The sequence below is a fragment of the Acinonyx jubatus genome, chromosome D2 (assembly GCF_027475565.1).
Source record: "Acinonyx jubatus isolate Ajub_Pintada_27869175 chromosome D2, VMU_Ajub_asm_v1.0, whole genome shotgun sequence".
Lineage (NCBI taxonomy): Eukaryota > Metazoa > Chordata > Mammalia > Carnivora > Felidae > Acinonyx > Acinonyx jubatus.
The window spans coordinates 63,243,950-63,260,161 of record NC_069393.1 but is presented as its reverse complement, the minus strand read 5'-3'; the positions used below and the strand labels follow the sequence as shown (position 1 = coordinate 63,260,161).

Below are 16,212 nucleotides of genomic sequence, written 5' to 3'. Positions count from 1 at the left end.
AGAAATGCATCATTTTTTCCCCTCTCTCCATCTATCAGTTATCATGATGCCATAATGCCTAAACATGCAGCTCTGCTGAAATTGAGAATTGACAAATTTTTATTCAGTTTCTGAGCTTTGAAAAATCAAGGGGCAAGAGATGGCATTAAACAGTAATGGCAGATACCTTGAAGGATCTGTACTGCTGATGTTATAATAAAAGGAAAATATCCAATAACATACTGTAAACTCTCTGAAAAAAGGTTACCAATGTATATGTAAGCTAGTAACTCTATTATTGCCGTTACATTGAGATTTCAGCTAAACACACACATACAGACACACTCTCTCACACACACACACACACACACACACACACACACACATGAGTGAGTCCATGTAGTGTCCTTAAGGGATCATCCTCATTTGCCCTGTAAAGTATACTTTTTGAATGTAAACATATTCATTGAATATCTTAAGGGTTGAGTTGGTAAAAATGATGAGAAACTCATTATTGCCCCTCTATAGATTTATTCCTACTTCTCTGGCCTCGATTTCCATTATCCCACCAGTAAACTGAACCGTTCTCTCATCTCCAACATTGTCCTACTGATGTCCACCTATGGCTAGGCAGCACCTGTCAGTGTAGCACACCCTGTCCCCCTGGCATAGCCACCCCCATGATAGATTTTGCCTCTATTTGTTTGTTCTTAACTTGTGAGTATTGTTCAAAATAATGATTAGAAGAAGTAATCTGAAGAAAAGAGCTAGAGAAAGGCTAGTGACATTTTAGAGACAAGAAAGTCTTAAGAAAGAGATGACGTTGATCTAGTAAGGCCTGGTTAGGATTGGGGGGGGGGGGGGTGGATACACCAAACACCAGGATTGGGCAAGTGGAGAAAGCAGTCTTAGAAGTTTTTCAGAGAGCTGGAGGAAATTTCATATCAGCTTGAGTTTCAGGGGAAAAAGATGAATATGGAAGGAAGATCTAAAGAAGTGTGCTGTAGTTCATGGATAAGATCTGTGAAAGCTTTGATTGCTCTTCACATATTCTTGGCTATCAAGCCAATGTTTGTTTGATTGGGCTAGAGAACAGGCTGGTCCAAAAGAAAGCCAGTTATTTATTTGGGTAACACAAGGTGCCTTCTAGTTCATCATGCTCTGATTACTTCCCTTTCCTAAAGCTCTACCCATTTTCCATTTTCAAGGGCATTAGTTCTTCCAAGAAACTTCACATAATACCCCAATCTTCACTGATTTGGAGCATCATCTAAACTCTATAAAGTGTTGACTATTATAGAATTGTATTTAATTATTATATAATATTTATAATTTATAATATAAAGTATATAGTTTGTTATATAGTAATATATCTATAATGTTTATTTATAGATAATTATTAGATAGGTATTACAGATAATTATAGATATACATTATAATGTATCTATGATATTTATAGATATTTTATTATATAACAAATTATGATTTATATTATGAATTATAAATATTATATAATACATTATATGATTATATATAGATATATAATATTTATATTAAAATATAGTATATAGTTATATATATGCAATTATATTTGTATATATATATACATATATATAGTTTATATGTGTATAAATTTTAGGGATAAAATGCCCTGGATCCCCAGCCAGAATAAATTGTTAATTCCTTAATTCCAAGATCATGTATACAGCTTTCTTGCTCCAGTGCCTGGTCCAGGGTGGGTTCTTAATGTGTGATGATGCGGGTGTTAACACAAACACCTTCTATGTAGTCTTCATGACCTGTAGGGATTTGTATCTTTTATTAATATCAAAGATTAATTAAAATAGCTACATTTTTATGTGTCCAATTACACCAACTTTATTTTCTAAGCCTTGTTAATTCTTTTTTAAAAAATGTTTATTTATGTATTTTGAGAGGGAAAGAGAGCGTGCACGAGCAGGGGAGGGGCAGAAAGAGAGGAAGAGAGAGAATTCTAAGGAGGCTCCATGCTGTCAGGAGCTTGATCTCACAAACAGTGAGATCATAACCTGAGCTGAAATGAAGAGTCGGATGCTCAACTGACTAAGGCACCCAGGCACCCCTAAGCCTTGTTAATTCTTGTCTGTAACATTGAACTTAACACATGATAACCTTATATTTCTGCCTCTCAAATAAAGTTGTTAGATTTTGAAAGTGGGGCAATGTATTGCACCCTGGTACATAGCACAGGTTTGGTACATTTTAGTTCTACAAATGTGAATGAATGAATGAATAAATGAATGAGTGAATGAATGAATTGGGAATCTCCTATATGTAAAAGGAAGGCAAAGAGGAAATTACGTTTCCTTCATTTTAAACAAAGAAACAAACAAACTGTGGTTTAATAGAAGTAATGCGGGACCTAGGGCCAGAACACCTGGATTCAAATACTAGCTGGCAATTTGTCAGCTGTTTTCTTTGAATAGGTCACTTAAATTCTGTCAACCTCTTACTTGAAATACAGATAATATTCCCTCCTGCACGCGGTTGTAATGATCTAATAAGATTACAATTCTGAAATATGTAATAAACTTTGATAGAGAAGGTGATTAAAGCCTATTGATTCAGTCAGAATTAATAAGTTATTGACCAAGGGCTAGATAAAGATGAGAGAATCTCCAAAATAGATAGGGTCAGTGCCAAGAAGTAATGTCCTCCCAGCTGAAGGTTGCTTAACAGCAGAAAAGGCCACCAAATAAGATTGTGAAATTTCACTTATTATTAAGATGTTTTCTTACTCTTAAATAATAGGAAAAGACTGAATGACCTTTGAAGGGACTGATCCACCATATATTCTATGACTCATGAAAGGAAACACGATTTGTAGATAAATCATGAGAACCTGCTTTTCCACGGTGCCAGACATAAAGCAAAAGTTTGAAAATGTCAAATCTGCCAAAACTCTTCATTTATGTGGTCAATTCAAGAGACACTCTCATCTTTTAATCTTTTAAAACCAACCACATATTTTATGCAGAGTACGTACATTAAGGAGCAGTAAAGAGATGGAGTTTTAATTTTTACCAATTCAATTTAAATGCAAATGTTAACCACTCACATGATGCCACTGTGTACATAATTAAGCATCATTATATACTACATGAATCATCTAGAAACCTCCTGAGAGCCATTCTACTACGTAAAACATGCATTATACTGACAAGCAGCCAAGTGACGTATACTTCTGTCCTCATTAATGCTCCTTTTGAATTATAGGTCAACTGATTATGGAACAACCTATGAGAAGCTGAATGATAAAGTTGGGTTGAAAACAATTTTAAGCTATCTCTACGTGTGTCCTACCAACAAGCGTAAGGTAAGATATGTATATTCGGTGCACTGTTTCTTCATGACGTGACTTGTGTCTTGGCTGGCTAGCCTCTCTAGCTAGCTAAAAATCCATGATTTTACAATTAATCTGGGAGGAGAGGTGTAAAGATGAGTTGACAGATGTTAAGGGGGTAAAATGTCTGACTTCTCATAATTCCCAGAGCAACAGCTGTGAATGTAGGAGGGTGAGAGGTAGGCATATCATTACCATTTCTGAAAGGCAGCTCCAAGGAATCCTTGAGTGGATGCTGCTGAGTCTCTTGCAAGAGCTCCGACCAGTCACGAGAATCAGAAGCAGCCTTGACAAGATAGAAAAAAGAGGTGGGGTCTTCCTCTGAAGTGCCCCTGTTTTCCCTTGACGTGAGTAAATTAAATAGAATTGAAGTGAATGTGTCCTCTGGTAGCAGGTTGGGCATTTAATTTCTAAAGTATGTTCAGCCTGCACACAAATGTCAGAACGGAGGTGCTGCTGGAAGGAACCATGGAGATTGTCATAAACTGCACCCTAATTTTCTAGATGAGAAAAATTAAGGTTCAGTGAAAGGTAATGCTTTGCCCCATTGCAGAGTTATGGGTGCAACAGGAACTAGAATTCAGGTTTCTTGGTTGTCAGCCATACTGTCGCCTCTGCATTTTACTGCTCCTAGTGAGAGGGTTTATCTGCTTTTCTGAAAGAGATGTGACTTTCTCAAAGAAGAAAACATTTGCTTTTAAATGATAAAGACTTATTTGTCTCAGGAGGAGAGAGCGGCACCACATCCATTCTTTGGTGTTTGTAAACTTGCATTGTCAGATTCTGAATTCTGACATACAGTTTCTAAGTGTTGTGCGAACTGCATGAAATAACAGTATCCATCCGGAAATAGAAAATTGTTGTCCATTAATGTCATAAGCCATATTTTTTTATGATGGTAGCACTGATATCCAGGTTCTCGCTTTAGATATGTCAATAGTTAAGTGTTAGTGACCTTGGCTAGGTTCTGTGTTTTGTTATCTGAACTATGGGAGGTAGATGAGAACATCTCTCAACCATCATTCCTCAACTCTGGCTGCATATCCGAAGCACTAGTTGATTCCCAAATGTGCAAGCCCTGGTCTTACCCCCATTGCTCTGGATTAGGGCCCAGGTAACTGTACTTTGAGCAAGCTCCCTGGATGCTTCTGGTATGTATCTAGGATTGAGAACCAGTTTTGTCAAGTGTAACATTCCCTCTGGCCCTAAGCATTTCAAGTGCTTCAGTAGAAGCAGTGGAAATAGACTCTGGCGTCATATGGCTTGAATGCAAACCCAGCTAAACCAGTTAACAAGTGTATAAACTATGGTGATTTACTTAATGTCTCCAAGCAGTGTCATAGAATTTAAAACAGGGGTAATTCCAATTCCTGTCTCATATGAATAGTGGTAACTATCATATGAAATGAGGCATTTCAGGTGTTTAGGACAGAACAGTTAAGGCTCTTATCAGTGTCTTCTCTTTATTATTTGTTTCTCATCTGCCTCTTCCTCCTTCATATAATTATTAGAAGTAATAGTAGCGACTATCCTCCCTAAATAGAAATGTTCAGTAGACCTTTCTGTAATGATAGCAATGTGCCTTTAATCTGTCCACCACCTGAGACATTAACCACTTGTGGCTATTGAGTATTTGAAATATAGCTGGTGTGACTGAAGAACTGGGTTTTAAATCTAATTTCGCTTTAACTTAAATGTAAAAAACCACCTGTGGCTGATGGTCCCAATACTGAACAGCATAGCTCAGTAATGTCAACGTCACGGATGTAGAGGTGTATGTTGAACATTCCTTCTTCCCCTCACTGGCTAATTACTGGTCCATCATCAGCAATTACATCCAAACAATTTGACCTACTGTATACAGTCCTAAAGTGAGCAACTGAACTTATATCCTTTAGTTTTATAATGAGATTTAGTTGTTGGTTAGCTTTGAATCAATTCTTATATCCCCTATTGATTTTTCCTCCACTTTCACATTTTTAATTAATTTCATTTAAGAGTCAACAATCTGTGGGCATCACAGGCTACAAAGAGAAATAAATCACTATTCCACCCTCAAAGGTCCTGTATTCTAGTAATAAATGGAATGTGACTTTCTGTCATTGAAAGTTCCTTTGACTCTGTTTCCACCTAACAGATGACTTTGGGTGTAACATTTACATGTTCCCCTTTGCAAAGTGATAGAGGCAAAAACAAAGGAATTTATAGCTGAAAGAGACCTCAAAATTGTTTTTAGAATTGTTCTAATCTAGTGATAAGTCCCTGTTTTATTGATGCTGTTAGAGAGGCATATTATTAAAAAAAAAAAAAAAAAGATGCCAACTACTGAGTGTGAGCACAGGATTTTCTGTAGCAGCAGAGCAAGTGGCTCCAACATTGTCGGCAGGAGCAGAGCTTGAAAAGTGAGCCTCTCAAGCCCAGGTGTGGCTCCTAAGGTGGGAAGGGAAGCTTAGAGGGAACACAGCCAGGAGCCCTGCCCTCCGATCCACTCACGTCCCTCGGTGTGCAGCATCAGCCGCTGCACACTTAGTCTGTTGTTATCTGCAAGACTGTGAAAAGTCACTGGCCATGGCATTTAGCTAAAATTAAAACTTGGCAGACCCTATTTCCAGAGAAAGAGAAGTCATTGTCCGTGACTGAGAGAACAGCTTTCTCCAGGCCTCTTACCTTCTAGAAGCAGAGGCGGGCCTGCACTGTTTCATTCACACCGTTTAAGGGTGAACCTGAGCCGAAGGATCTTTTCCTGTACAGATAAATGAGGCCTTCAGGGTCACTTTCTGAGACGCTGATAGATTTAAGAAATATTGGAGGACAATGAAGGTCTTTACAATGGTGCAGAAATCAATAATGTTGACATAGCAGTATATTCGTGTACAGTTTCTCTACTTATGAGGTGAATTTATCACCATGAAATATGTCTTCCCCCCCACCAAAAGGGACATACTCCAACCAAAGAGATAGTACCTGCACAACATTTTAAAGTGTGAATATATTTCCCCCAATCAATGAGAGTTTATATTTTTTAAAAAGGTGAAGAAAGAAGAAGAAGAAATAAAGAAATATCAGACTCAATTAATTATGCAGGACAAAAGCATTCAAGTTCGCTCTGATTCTCCTCGGACTTCTGCGTCCTCCAGTATAAAGGCAGACTCCTTTGTAGGGTTGTATTAATTCTTTTCCGTCTCTAGGGTGCCATCGAGCAAGTTAACATCTTTTGTACCAGATATGTCTCTCTGCTTTTCACATCAGTGGGAGCAACTGGAATAAAACTGACATCAGGGTAACTGCCTTGCATTCCCAGAAACCTGTTTTTGCCTTCACATCCTTATTGCTATTTTTAGCTGCTTGGGAGGACGAGCACAGTTCTTCAATCAACGTGGCTCCAACAGCGGGCATGACATCCTGGCTTTGCAGACAGCTTGTTAGGGGCATTCCTGGGATCAGAGTCCAGAACAAAACAGGCCCTTATTTACAGTTTAAATTAATGATCATCCATTGGCTGTTTCTCTGCAAGCCTGCTGTAAATGACAGCAGCTTTCCTTGGATACGTCTGTTACAGTAAAAACTGTAATCTCGTCATAGGGCAGTCTAGGAAATCTTGACTAAGAGACCTAGAAAGCCTGCTCCCAGGTATTGTCCTAGCTCCCTCTTTCAAAGGAGCCCTGCACCTAGTAGATGAAATAGGCCCAGAAGAATAAGGATAAGTGGATCCTGGTGCCGGAGGAGAGGCAGGCTAGCTGTCTATCACCACGTCTCCAGAGGAGAGCGCTCCCCAACCCAGCCCATGATAAATCCCAAGGCTTGTTGGTGTCAGCAATGGTTTATTGGCTACATACATGTAATCGTCTATGGGAAAGGATGATTTAACATGCACCTGAAATGAGCAGCTAGGATGTGGAAGGTGATGGAAAGAACTAATACAAATGTAACAAAGAAAGACAAAATCGATGCTGAAATCTTCGTCTCAATCTTAAATTCTCACTGAGTTTATTGGTATTCTGCCTAAAAAGAAAACTTCTTTAAACTCTGTGTGTGTCTATCAGCAATACCTTTCCCATCACCCCCAACCAGCCTTAGCTGCTCTCCCTTCATGAGGTGTTGTATAACATCTTCGAGGATTAAAGAATACAAAATCCCAAGTGGAATTCATTGAGAGGAAAAATAAGAAAAAAAGATGTTTGGTTTTGTTTTTTAACCTGGAACATACAGTTCGTTTCATTGTTATATCCTTGTCCTCTCCATGCACTTTGTTCTCAGCAAAGAAGAAACCTAGAGAGTATTTGCTCTTTATATTTCCTGTGCCCCCCCACACCCCAGTTTCTTCTCCTTTCTGTGTTATCACCACTTAATTAATACTATTCCTGCTGAGAGAGCCTTCCAAGACTTTCATCTTATAAATAGAACCCCAGCTCCTCAGATGCATTGATCATTTTTGAGGGTCTCTTGGTATATGCCAGCATTAAACACTGTTTGCATTTTCTCCAGATGTTAGGTTTTAATTACCTTACTGTACGTGGCACTTTCTAAATAAGCATTTGGTTATTGACTCCTTGTCTTTTCTCTTTATATCCAGGGCATGCTTAATTCCTCTTGACATTTCCTTGGGAGGGGTGTGTGTGTGTGTGTGTGTGTGTGTGTGTGTGTGTGTGTGTGTATGTAGATAAATATGGATATAGATAGGTATAGATATGGACGATATAGATATAGATATATAGATGTCATGCATGTGACTTCTGGGGACAGAGAAAAGATGCAGGTGATAATATCTGCCAGCTTCTCTTAGGAAAAAATATGGAATCATTGAATCAGAGCCTAAAAGTTGTTAGAGGTATTCAGATTCTGTTTTCTCATTTAACAGATATGGATACTGAGTCCCTAGAATTTAGTGACTTGCCTGAGGTCGCATGCAACTCAAATTAGAATCTAAGATCATTAATTAGACCTTTAAGGTAAATGTCAAATATCCTCTGTTCCACAAAATCTAATCAATTCCATTAAAGAAATGTTCTCACTCCTTTTTTTTCTTTCTTTTTTTTTTTCTTTTCCAGGCATCTGCTTCTCTTTTCTAGCACTTTTCTGTCACTCCTGAGTAGTTGGTCTTGACCCTGTCTAATGCCCCATTTAGAATGAAAGGCCATAGAGAGGATAAAGTACCTTCATCAGCTTCCTAGGTTGTAACAGGCCGAGCGCAGCATCCTGGCGTATGGTAGATGTCCAACACATGGCTGAGGATTTGAACCAAACTTAGGTTGCCTTTTGGGCTCCTCGGCTGGAACTTGAAAAGCAAAGGACATTGTAAAACCAGCTTTCGCTCGTTTTTTTTTTCTCTAATTATGAAATTAATTCTTTCAAGTGAATAAATAAGGATAGTAAAAATCCCTGTAGGTTTTAGTTATTTCTAGGCCAAAATGTATAATTTTATCTTTTCTAGCCAAGAAGGGCATGATTAATATTTAAAATGCCAGGACTTTGCATAGCACTCCCTCAACGTTATCTGGCGAGGCCAAGGGGAACCAGTTTATTGTATAATACATCAAAGGGGGTACATGACATTTCCCTTGGCAGATACTCAGCAGTTGCTCATTCCGCCCTAACTCTTTTATCTGTCCCTTTGTACACAAGATCATGCATTTGCCTCTAATCTTTTAAAAATAACATATATTTCATTCATGAAGAAGAGCAGCCCATGAACTCAGAGACATAGTGGAAGTGGCATTTTCCAAACTTCCCTATGTTTAACCTGGGCAATGATGGCTAAAGGGAGAGATCATCTCCTCTGATCCTTCCTGGGAACAGTTGAGTGTATGTGCTGTTTCAGTCCATCAATCTCTGTTCTGTTCTCTTCTTGAGCATTCAGAAAGAAAATCAAGTGCAAGAAAACATGCTGCATGTACATTTCCCGCCCCCTCTGGGTGATTTTCCAAGAGTCATCCAAGCCATTGGGTTTCAGACAAGCTACAGAATACTAAGTGCAAAGTGCTCTGTTTGAAACAAGCAGGGTGCCAGGAGCTGGGCCCACGAGCAAACCCTCTCAGTACCCCAAGGTGGCCCTGGGGAGCCCCCTGGGACTCCTGGGCTCCATAGAGCAGAGTTGGGGAAAAAAACACTCATCTAGGCCATCCATCCTCTGTATACTAAACTACAGCTGAAACAGCCATGTACCTTGTACAATTTTATATGAATCAAAGCACCCAGGATAACATTTATAAATAAATAAACATGAATAAAACCATAATCTTTTTGATTTCAGCACATTTTGTTTATAGTAGCACCTAGTTGATTTTTATTAAACCTTATCTGTGTCTAACGCTAACGTAAAAAAACATAGCAAGTTGATAATATACCAATTTTCTCAGAACTGATCCAGTTAAGTAGTATATTACTGTTTTATTTCATGTAGTATTAAGTATTGCTAAGTACTTTTTTACTGGAAAGAAGCTTCTTGCATAATTAACATCATATATTTCTTATCCCTCATTTGTAAGATGTTGTGTCTATCACATATAATAAGCATCTAATGCATTAAATATTAATCATGAGTTTCTGATTTAAAAAGTTATATGTGTATGAGGATCAAGTTTACACAACATTGCTTTCAAAGTTCAGAGTTTATTATGATTATTTTTTAAAAAATACACAGATAGCTAGCTAGCTAAATAGGTAGGTAGAAAGATGATAGATCCACAGATCAACCTTTTCTAAGTTTAGATAATGCTTTCTAGTTGGCATCAGGTGGTGTTTCTTTATCACACTGAGGAAAAAATTAGAACTCTGTGTTTTGGTTTTGTTCTTTTTTAATAAATGAATCTAATCAGGATGGATCTAGTCTGCATTGGTCTCCAAATATGATGAAGTAAGACTGGCCCGGAGATTGCGTTTTTCTTGTACCACTGACTGGGTCTGAAAAGGTAGGTTGCTTTTGTGGCCAGGTGAGCAGAAGTTTTCAAAAAGGGAAAGAAGCCTGTATCAGACACTGATCATTCTTCAAATACACATAATAGACCCTCTGCTCAGCCTTCTTTGGGGATCAGATTTTTTTTTTAATTTAGCTATTTGTTGTTGTTTTTTTTAATTTATTTTTGCCTCATCATCTGTCCTTATTAGAACTTGTATTCTCTGAAGTCTGGCTGGCCTAATGTTAAATGCCCATCCATTACCCTTTTATGAAGGTCAAATGCATCATTTCAGGTTGGTTCCGAGTTATGCTCTGCTGTGGAAAATGGTCAGAGGTCTTTTCAACATTCTGGTCTGTTTGCTTCCAGCATACTCCCTGTGGCTTCTCAGAGGTTTCCATCATCCGGTGTTTGACATACTGTATCTAGAACATTTGTTTCTAGTGAATAGCCCGAGCTGCTCTCATGATGGATGGAGATGAATGCCGGCCGCTACAGGAAATTGCCATATTTACTAGGGTGGGGATGTTTCACTCCAATATATCAGATCTGCCTCAAGCTTTCTTGGTGCTGTCAGGAAAAACAAAGTCAATGTCAATGAGCCTTTAATAAAACCACTTTCTCCCCCCTTGGAGAAATTAAGAGAATACCACCAGCCTCAGAGGCTAAATCGCTTCCATTTAAACATTCCTTCTTCTGACCTGACCTTTCTCTTAACCAAATCTTTTTCTGTTGGTTTTGTTCCTCTGTTCTAGGCATCCACCTCCCATTTTACTGGGTCCCTAACTGCTCGTGTACTTCTCATTCCCTAACCTTCCAAGTCAACTACTGAAAATAACTTATGCAGAAAAAATACTGTAATTTGTAGGTAAGAGGATGGGCTTAGATCTTCGGAGGTAAAAAGGCCTGCACTATGGGATATACATTTTGATGACTGGGAGAGAGAAATCTCTCCTTCTGGCTTCCTGGGGCTGTGTGTGTGCGTGTGCGCAGGTGCGTTTGGGGACTAGAATACTAAGTATTTCCTTGCCTGGCAACTGGCACCCTGGAATGAGCATTCCTGTAGTGAAGAAGAGGATGATGTGGATGAATCCAAAAACTAGAGTCAGGAAAAATGAAACCTCCGAATACACAGTCTTTCACAGATAAAAGAAGAGGTGTAGGAGGAAAGGCACAGATGTCAACCCAAGAGAGAAGGTGGCAGAGACGACTGCACAGCATTTAAAGTAACAAAGCATTGATGAGAGAAAGCTAATACAAAGCGCACAGTGAAGGCATAAGTTAGAAGAAAAAAATATAATAAAACTATAAATGTTTTCAACAGTAGATTAAGAATCTCTTGAGATCTCTCAGAGAGAGGAAGGCTAATTTACTGGGAACTTATTAAGACTTTCCAAGGGAGTACAATTTACCCTTATCTCTCTGTTCTTCCTGAGTGCTTTCAAAGGGGTAAAGGATGTTGATGGCTGTGGCCGAAATTGGTTTTGCCAGAAGGGAAAACACAATTATGCCTCAAGTGTGGGGGAGTAGGAGGCCTCGATCAGCTCCCCAGCTCCCCAGCGGCAGATTCAAATATCACTGCTGCCGCCCACAACTTAATGATTTGTTGTCCTTTTAATGCCGCCTCTCTTAGCTGCTCCCCATCCCTCTGTGTCATGGCCTCTTCTATTTACATGGACACCTTGTGATTTCTGCACTTGTCAGGTGTTCCAACTCAGCACCTATTTACAGTCACGGTGGAGCTACATTTTGTCATTTGAAGGTGGTCACTGTAAATTTTTGCCTTGTGGAATCATTAGTTGTGGTATAATGGTTCATGTAATGGACCCTGGAGCCAGTCTGCCTGGCTTTAAATTCCAGCCAAGCCACATAATAGTTGTATGCCCTTAGACAAAGCTTTATTTGTTGGTGTGTGTGTTATTAACCTCTCTGTGATAGTTTCCTCATATCTAAAATAAAATACAATGATGCGTCAATATCATAAGGCAGTTGTGAGAAGAATCAAAATCAGGCAAAGAAGAACAGTGCCTGACACATAGCAAGTGTTCAATAAATGTTAGTCTCATTGTGACCACTATTATCGCCTTCAAATGACATGGCATTGCCTACGCTGTCATTTGTCAACTCAACCAAAATTATTAAATGTCTATTTTGTGCCAGATCTTTTTAAGAGCTAGGAAGTACAATAAAAATATAAGACATTGTCCTTTCTCTTAAGGATCGTGCAGTCTGGTAGAAGAGATGAATGTATAAACAGTCAACTACAGTACAGAACTTATGTATCATAATAGCTGTGTACATAGAACTCTGTCTTTGGGGATTCAATGAAGGCTTCACAGAGAAGCAAATATTTGTCAAAGGAGAAGGGAGAAAGATGAAAACTGTCTTTCATTGTATGTCTTGAGAGAAACCAGTGTTCATAGACCACAGTGCATGCATATAGCTTTGATTGGTTTGCAGATTTTAAATGAATAAGCATGTGCCTATTTTGACTCTTAAACATGCTAATTTCCATTTCCATCTGACTATATTGACTAATTAGACCAAAAAAATGCTTTCATGACCCAGCTGAATTTTAATTCTAAAATAATAACACAATGTCTTTTCAATTGTTATAAACCTTTTTCCTGTCTTGCTTATGAAATCAGTAAATGGCCAGTGGTGACATTATTAAGATTGAATTAATAAAAGTAAATTTTACCTTATTGTAATTGATCAATACTGATATATTCAGCATTTATCTTAACTACTTGTCATTCAGAACTACTGATGAGATTTGGAGGTACAATTTTAAGAAATCAATTTACACATTTTATTGAACACTTGGCTTGTGCCCAGTTCTTTGCAAGCACATTGGTGAATGTTAAAAAAAAAAAAAAAGTGTGAACCTTGCATTGCCCTTATGGAATTTACCATCCTGCTGCAGGGATGCAATTAAAGAACAGTGCGAGTTAGAAGATGATGGATTGCATGGTACAAATGACAAAGGCTCTAAGAGTTTAGAGAGGAATGTAGTCTGGGATTGTCAGGGAAACAGCATAAGAGGGGCTTAAATTGCTCAGTGAAGCAGACTGGTATGATGCAGGGTCCTGACATTTACAACAGAAAAATGTAATCGAGTTGAACCAACATTATTTAGTGCTAGGTGGTGGAGATAACACACGTGCATAAAACAGGGCACTGTCTGCAAAAATGGAGATTGAGGGGAGAGGTACGTAGGTAGAGATGAACGTGGGTTTACATTGGCACAGGTACTACACCTTTTATTTCCTGAAATCTTAATAACTGGATAATATAAATTACACATCCTACTCTTTTGCATTCTAAAAGTGCTCCTCAAAGTGGTCCTTTGCTTATCTGAATTGTGGATTTCGAAAATATAGTGTCTTTAAATGTATTGAATGCTTAGGAGAGCGCCCAGGTTAAGGCAGTAGGTGACTGTCAGGGATGACAGGGAAGTGAGAAGTATCGAGTGAAACAGTGCAGTAAGAGAACCAGTGTAGCATTTGTAGGGGGTTGGGAGGGCGATCCCCGTCCCACTGAACACTTCTGGTGTTCATCTTTTCCGGGGACAGGGACTCATCCTTTCCCCTACTACTGCTAAGAGGGATGCGGTTTTCTCTTGAGAGAGGGAAGAGTTACAACTTCTTAGCAAAATGCTGGTGTTCTCTTTCAGCAAACCCAAATTTCACTCGGATGAAGTAGCTTTAGGACCTAAGCCCAACCAGCTTGACTCAAGAATCGGTAGAGTTTGAAGTTCAGAGGACGCCCGGGAAGACAGCCGAACTTCTGCCGAGGAAAAAGATGTTGGGTCTTAGGAAGGCACTTGTCTGATAGGGGAAGCAGTCTGTTTTATTTTGAATTTATGTTATGTGGTATGTTTGTGTGTCTCTGCCCCTTATGCTTTATTAATTCACTATTTCACCGACAGACTCACATATTTACTCCGACAGCTAATGCTGTCTTTGTTCCTTGGGCCCAACGCCTTTGTGCTTCCATGTGGAAGTGTGTTACTGACATTTACAGACTCCCACAGAGGACTCAGTCAGTTACCACCATAGATATCCATTGTTCCAAGAGAGCTGACCTTTACCCCCAGGCACCAATTAAAATCTACTGCTACTCACCCCTGCAGTGCTTGCCGTAATTCTGGCTGACTGCCCAGTGTAACTGTTAGGAGACCTTCTCCTTTAGTGCCATCTTCTTCTTTTTCTTCCCCAAACAAGAAGAGAATGGCCTGCAAATGGAAATGCATGCTTCTTCTGGAAGAAAAAAGAGGCAGACCACCAGAGTGGAGAGCAGTTTTCAATTAAATCACCTTTTGTGTTGACACAAATGAAGACCTTAAATAAATGGTATAATTAGGCGGAATTTGGGTCACTGCCTACAGGTTTATCCCAGATTCACATATCAGCAGAGCTCTCCAGTTACTTGGTGGTGGTGATTTGTTACTAATTGCAGGGCCACTGTGCCCTAAGCGTAGCTGGACCTGCTCTGTAGCAAGCTGATAGAGACCACAATCCCAGCATGCAGGAAATCAGGCGCCAGCCCTCTATATGTCACATTATGTGTGTTACCAGCACAGCGCCAGGATGGTCAACTTAAGTTCCTTTCTATAAAGGATTTTGAGATCAGGGTTTTTAGGGCTGGAAGTAGTTTGTATGATATGAGATCACAGATGCTCGTCATAAAAAGATTGATATTTCTGCCGGACCAGCAAATTAAGATGTGCTTATTTAGGGAAACAGGCATGGCAGTGTATTCAGAGGTGTATCACCTCCTTTGTCACTCGTTCCGCTCTTCGTATCCCCCCCTTCTGTATGCTGGGAGTATGATATTGCTGACATTTTAATGGTGTTTGAAGACAAATTCTAGTGACCCAGTTATTTTAGTAGAAATGGCTGTCGTGCAAACAGAGACAAGTGGCCCAGGAACAAGTCTCTATACTCAGATTGAGACCAGAAGTCCCGATTTGCTGAGAGTAAATGGAGCTTGAAATTTGCCTTTCCCTGTTTAGTTTAAAATTCCAGAGGTAAGCAAGTTAAAGCTTGATGGAAAGCACTGTCCTCTTCTTGTAGAAATGGCCTCTCCCTCCCACCTTCTCCCTGCACGGACAATGTGAACCACACTGAGAGAATGCAATTAATTCTTGCATCTGCAGAGCAAACGGTTCCTACAGTTATATTATGCTCCCCCCTTTCTCCTCTCCTTACTATTTGAAATTTTATAGACTTGTAAAGATTATATTTGTATGAGGGCTTAAAATTTCCCACGAGCCACCACATTTCACTTTTCCCGCCCCGCAGACCTTGGTAGAGCCTGCGGGGGGGGGGGGGGGGGGATGTAACGCAGCAAGTGGGAAGCCATCTGGCTCCCTGGAGATCCATGTCAGCATTTCATTACCCAGAAACCACTGGAAACTGGTTAAGCTCATATGACAAAACCCAGAAGATTATCAAACCCAAAGCATTTGGCTCCACTTATTACAAATACAAAGTTTCATCCATGGTTCATTATGTTCCTCCTATACAAACCCAACTCAGGGGAATTACAAAGAACTCAAATAAATACGTGGGAGAGAGCGGTGTTGAAATTGGATATTACCTGTCTACAACTGCTTAGTTTGCTGCTGCTTTCATTTCCTTCACTCCCCAAACCTTCCCTTTCCACCTTCCTTCCTTTCATATTCTCTCTCTTTCTTTCCCAAACTCATTTATATGGAAGAGAGAGAGACAAGAGCACCTTGGGTATTTGACACAGAATATATTCTCAAAATGATTACAAAATGTGTGTGTGATCGTCTCATCCATATAAAAACATTGGGTGGGTGGAGAAAGTATTTACTACTTGAAACCTTGTTAGTGACTGGTAGTCTTTAAGCAGAACCCAGGTCTTTGCATTTCTGGTCTGTGTTCCTTTTTTAAACTTATTTGGGAGAGGGAGGGTGGGAAAGAGGGA

The 16,212-nt window shown here is 39.4% G+C and overlaps 1 protein-coding gene across 4 annotated transcripts in view; it reads left to right on the top strand.

The window, feature by feature from the left end:
- The window catches only part of SORCS1 (sortilin related VPS10 domain containing receptor 1), a 502,497-nt gene that overhangs the window by 264,111 nt on the left and 222,174 nt on the right, over positions 1-16,212 (top strand). For all 4 annotated transcript variants that reach the window (XM_027063022.2, XM_015082978.3, XM_027063024.2 and 1 more), the window contains exon 3: positions 3,235-3,334. In XM_027063022.2, the coding sequence (XP_026918823.1) occupies positions 3,235-3,334 (100 nt within the window). The remainder of the gene's footprint in view (positions 1-3,234; positions 3,335-16,212) is intronic.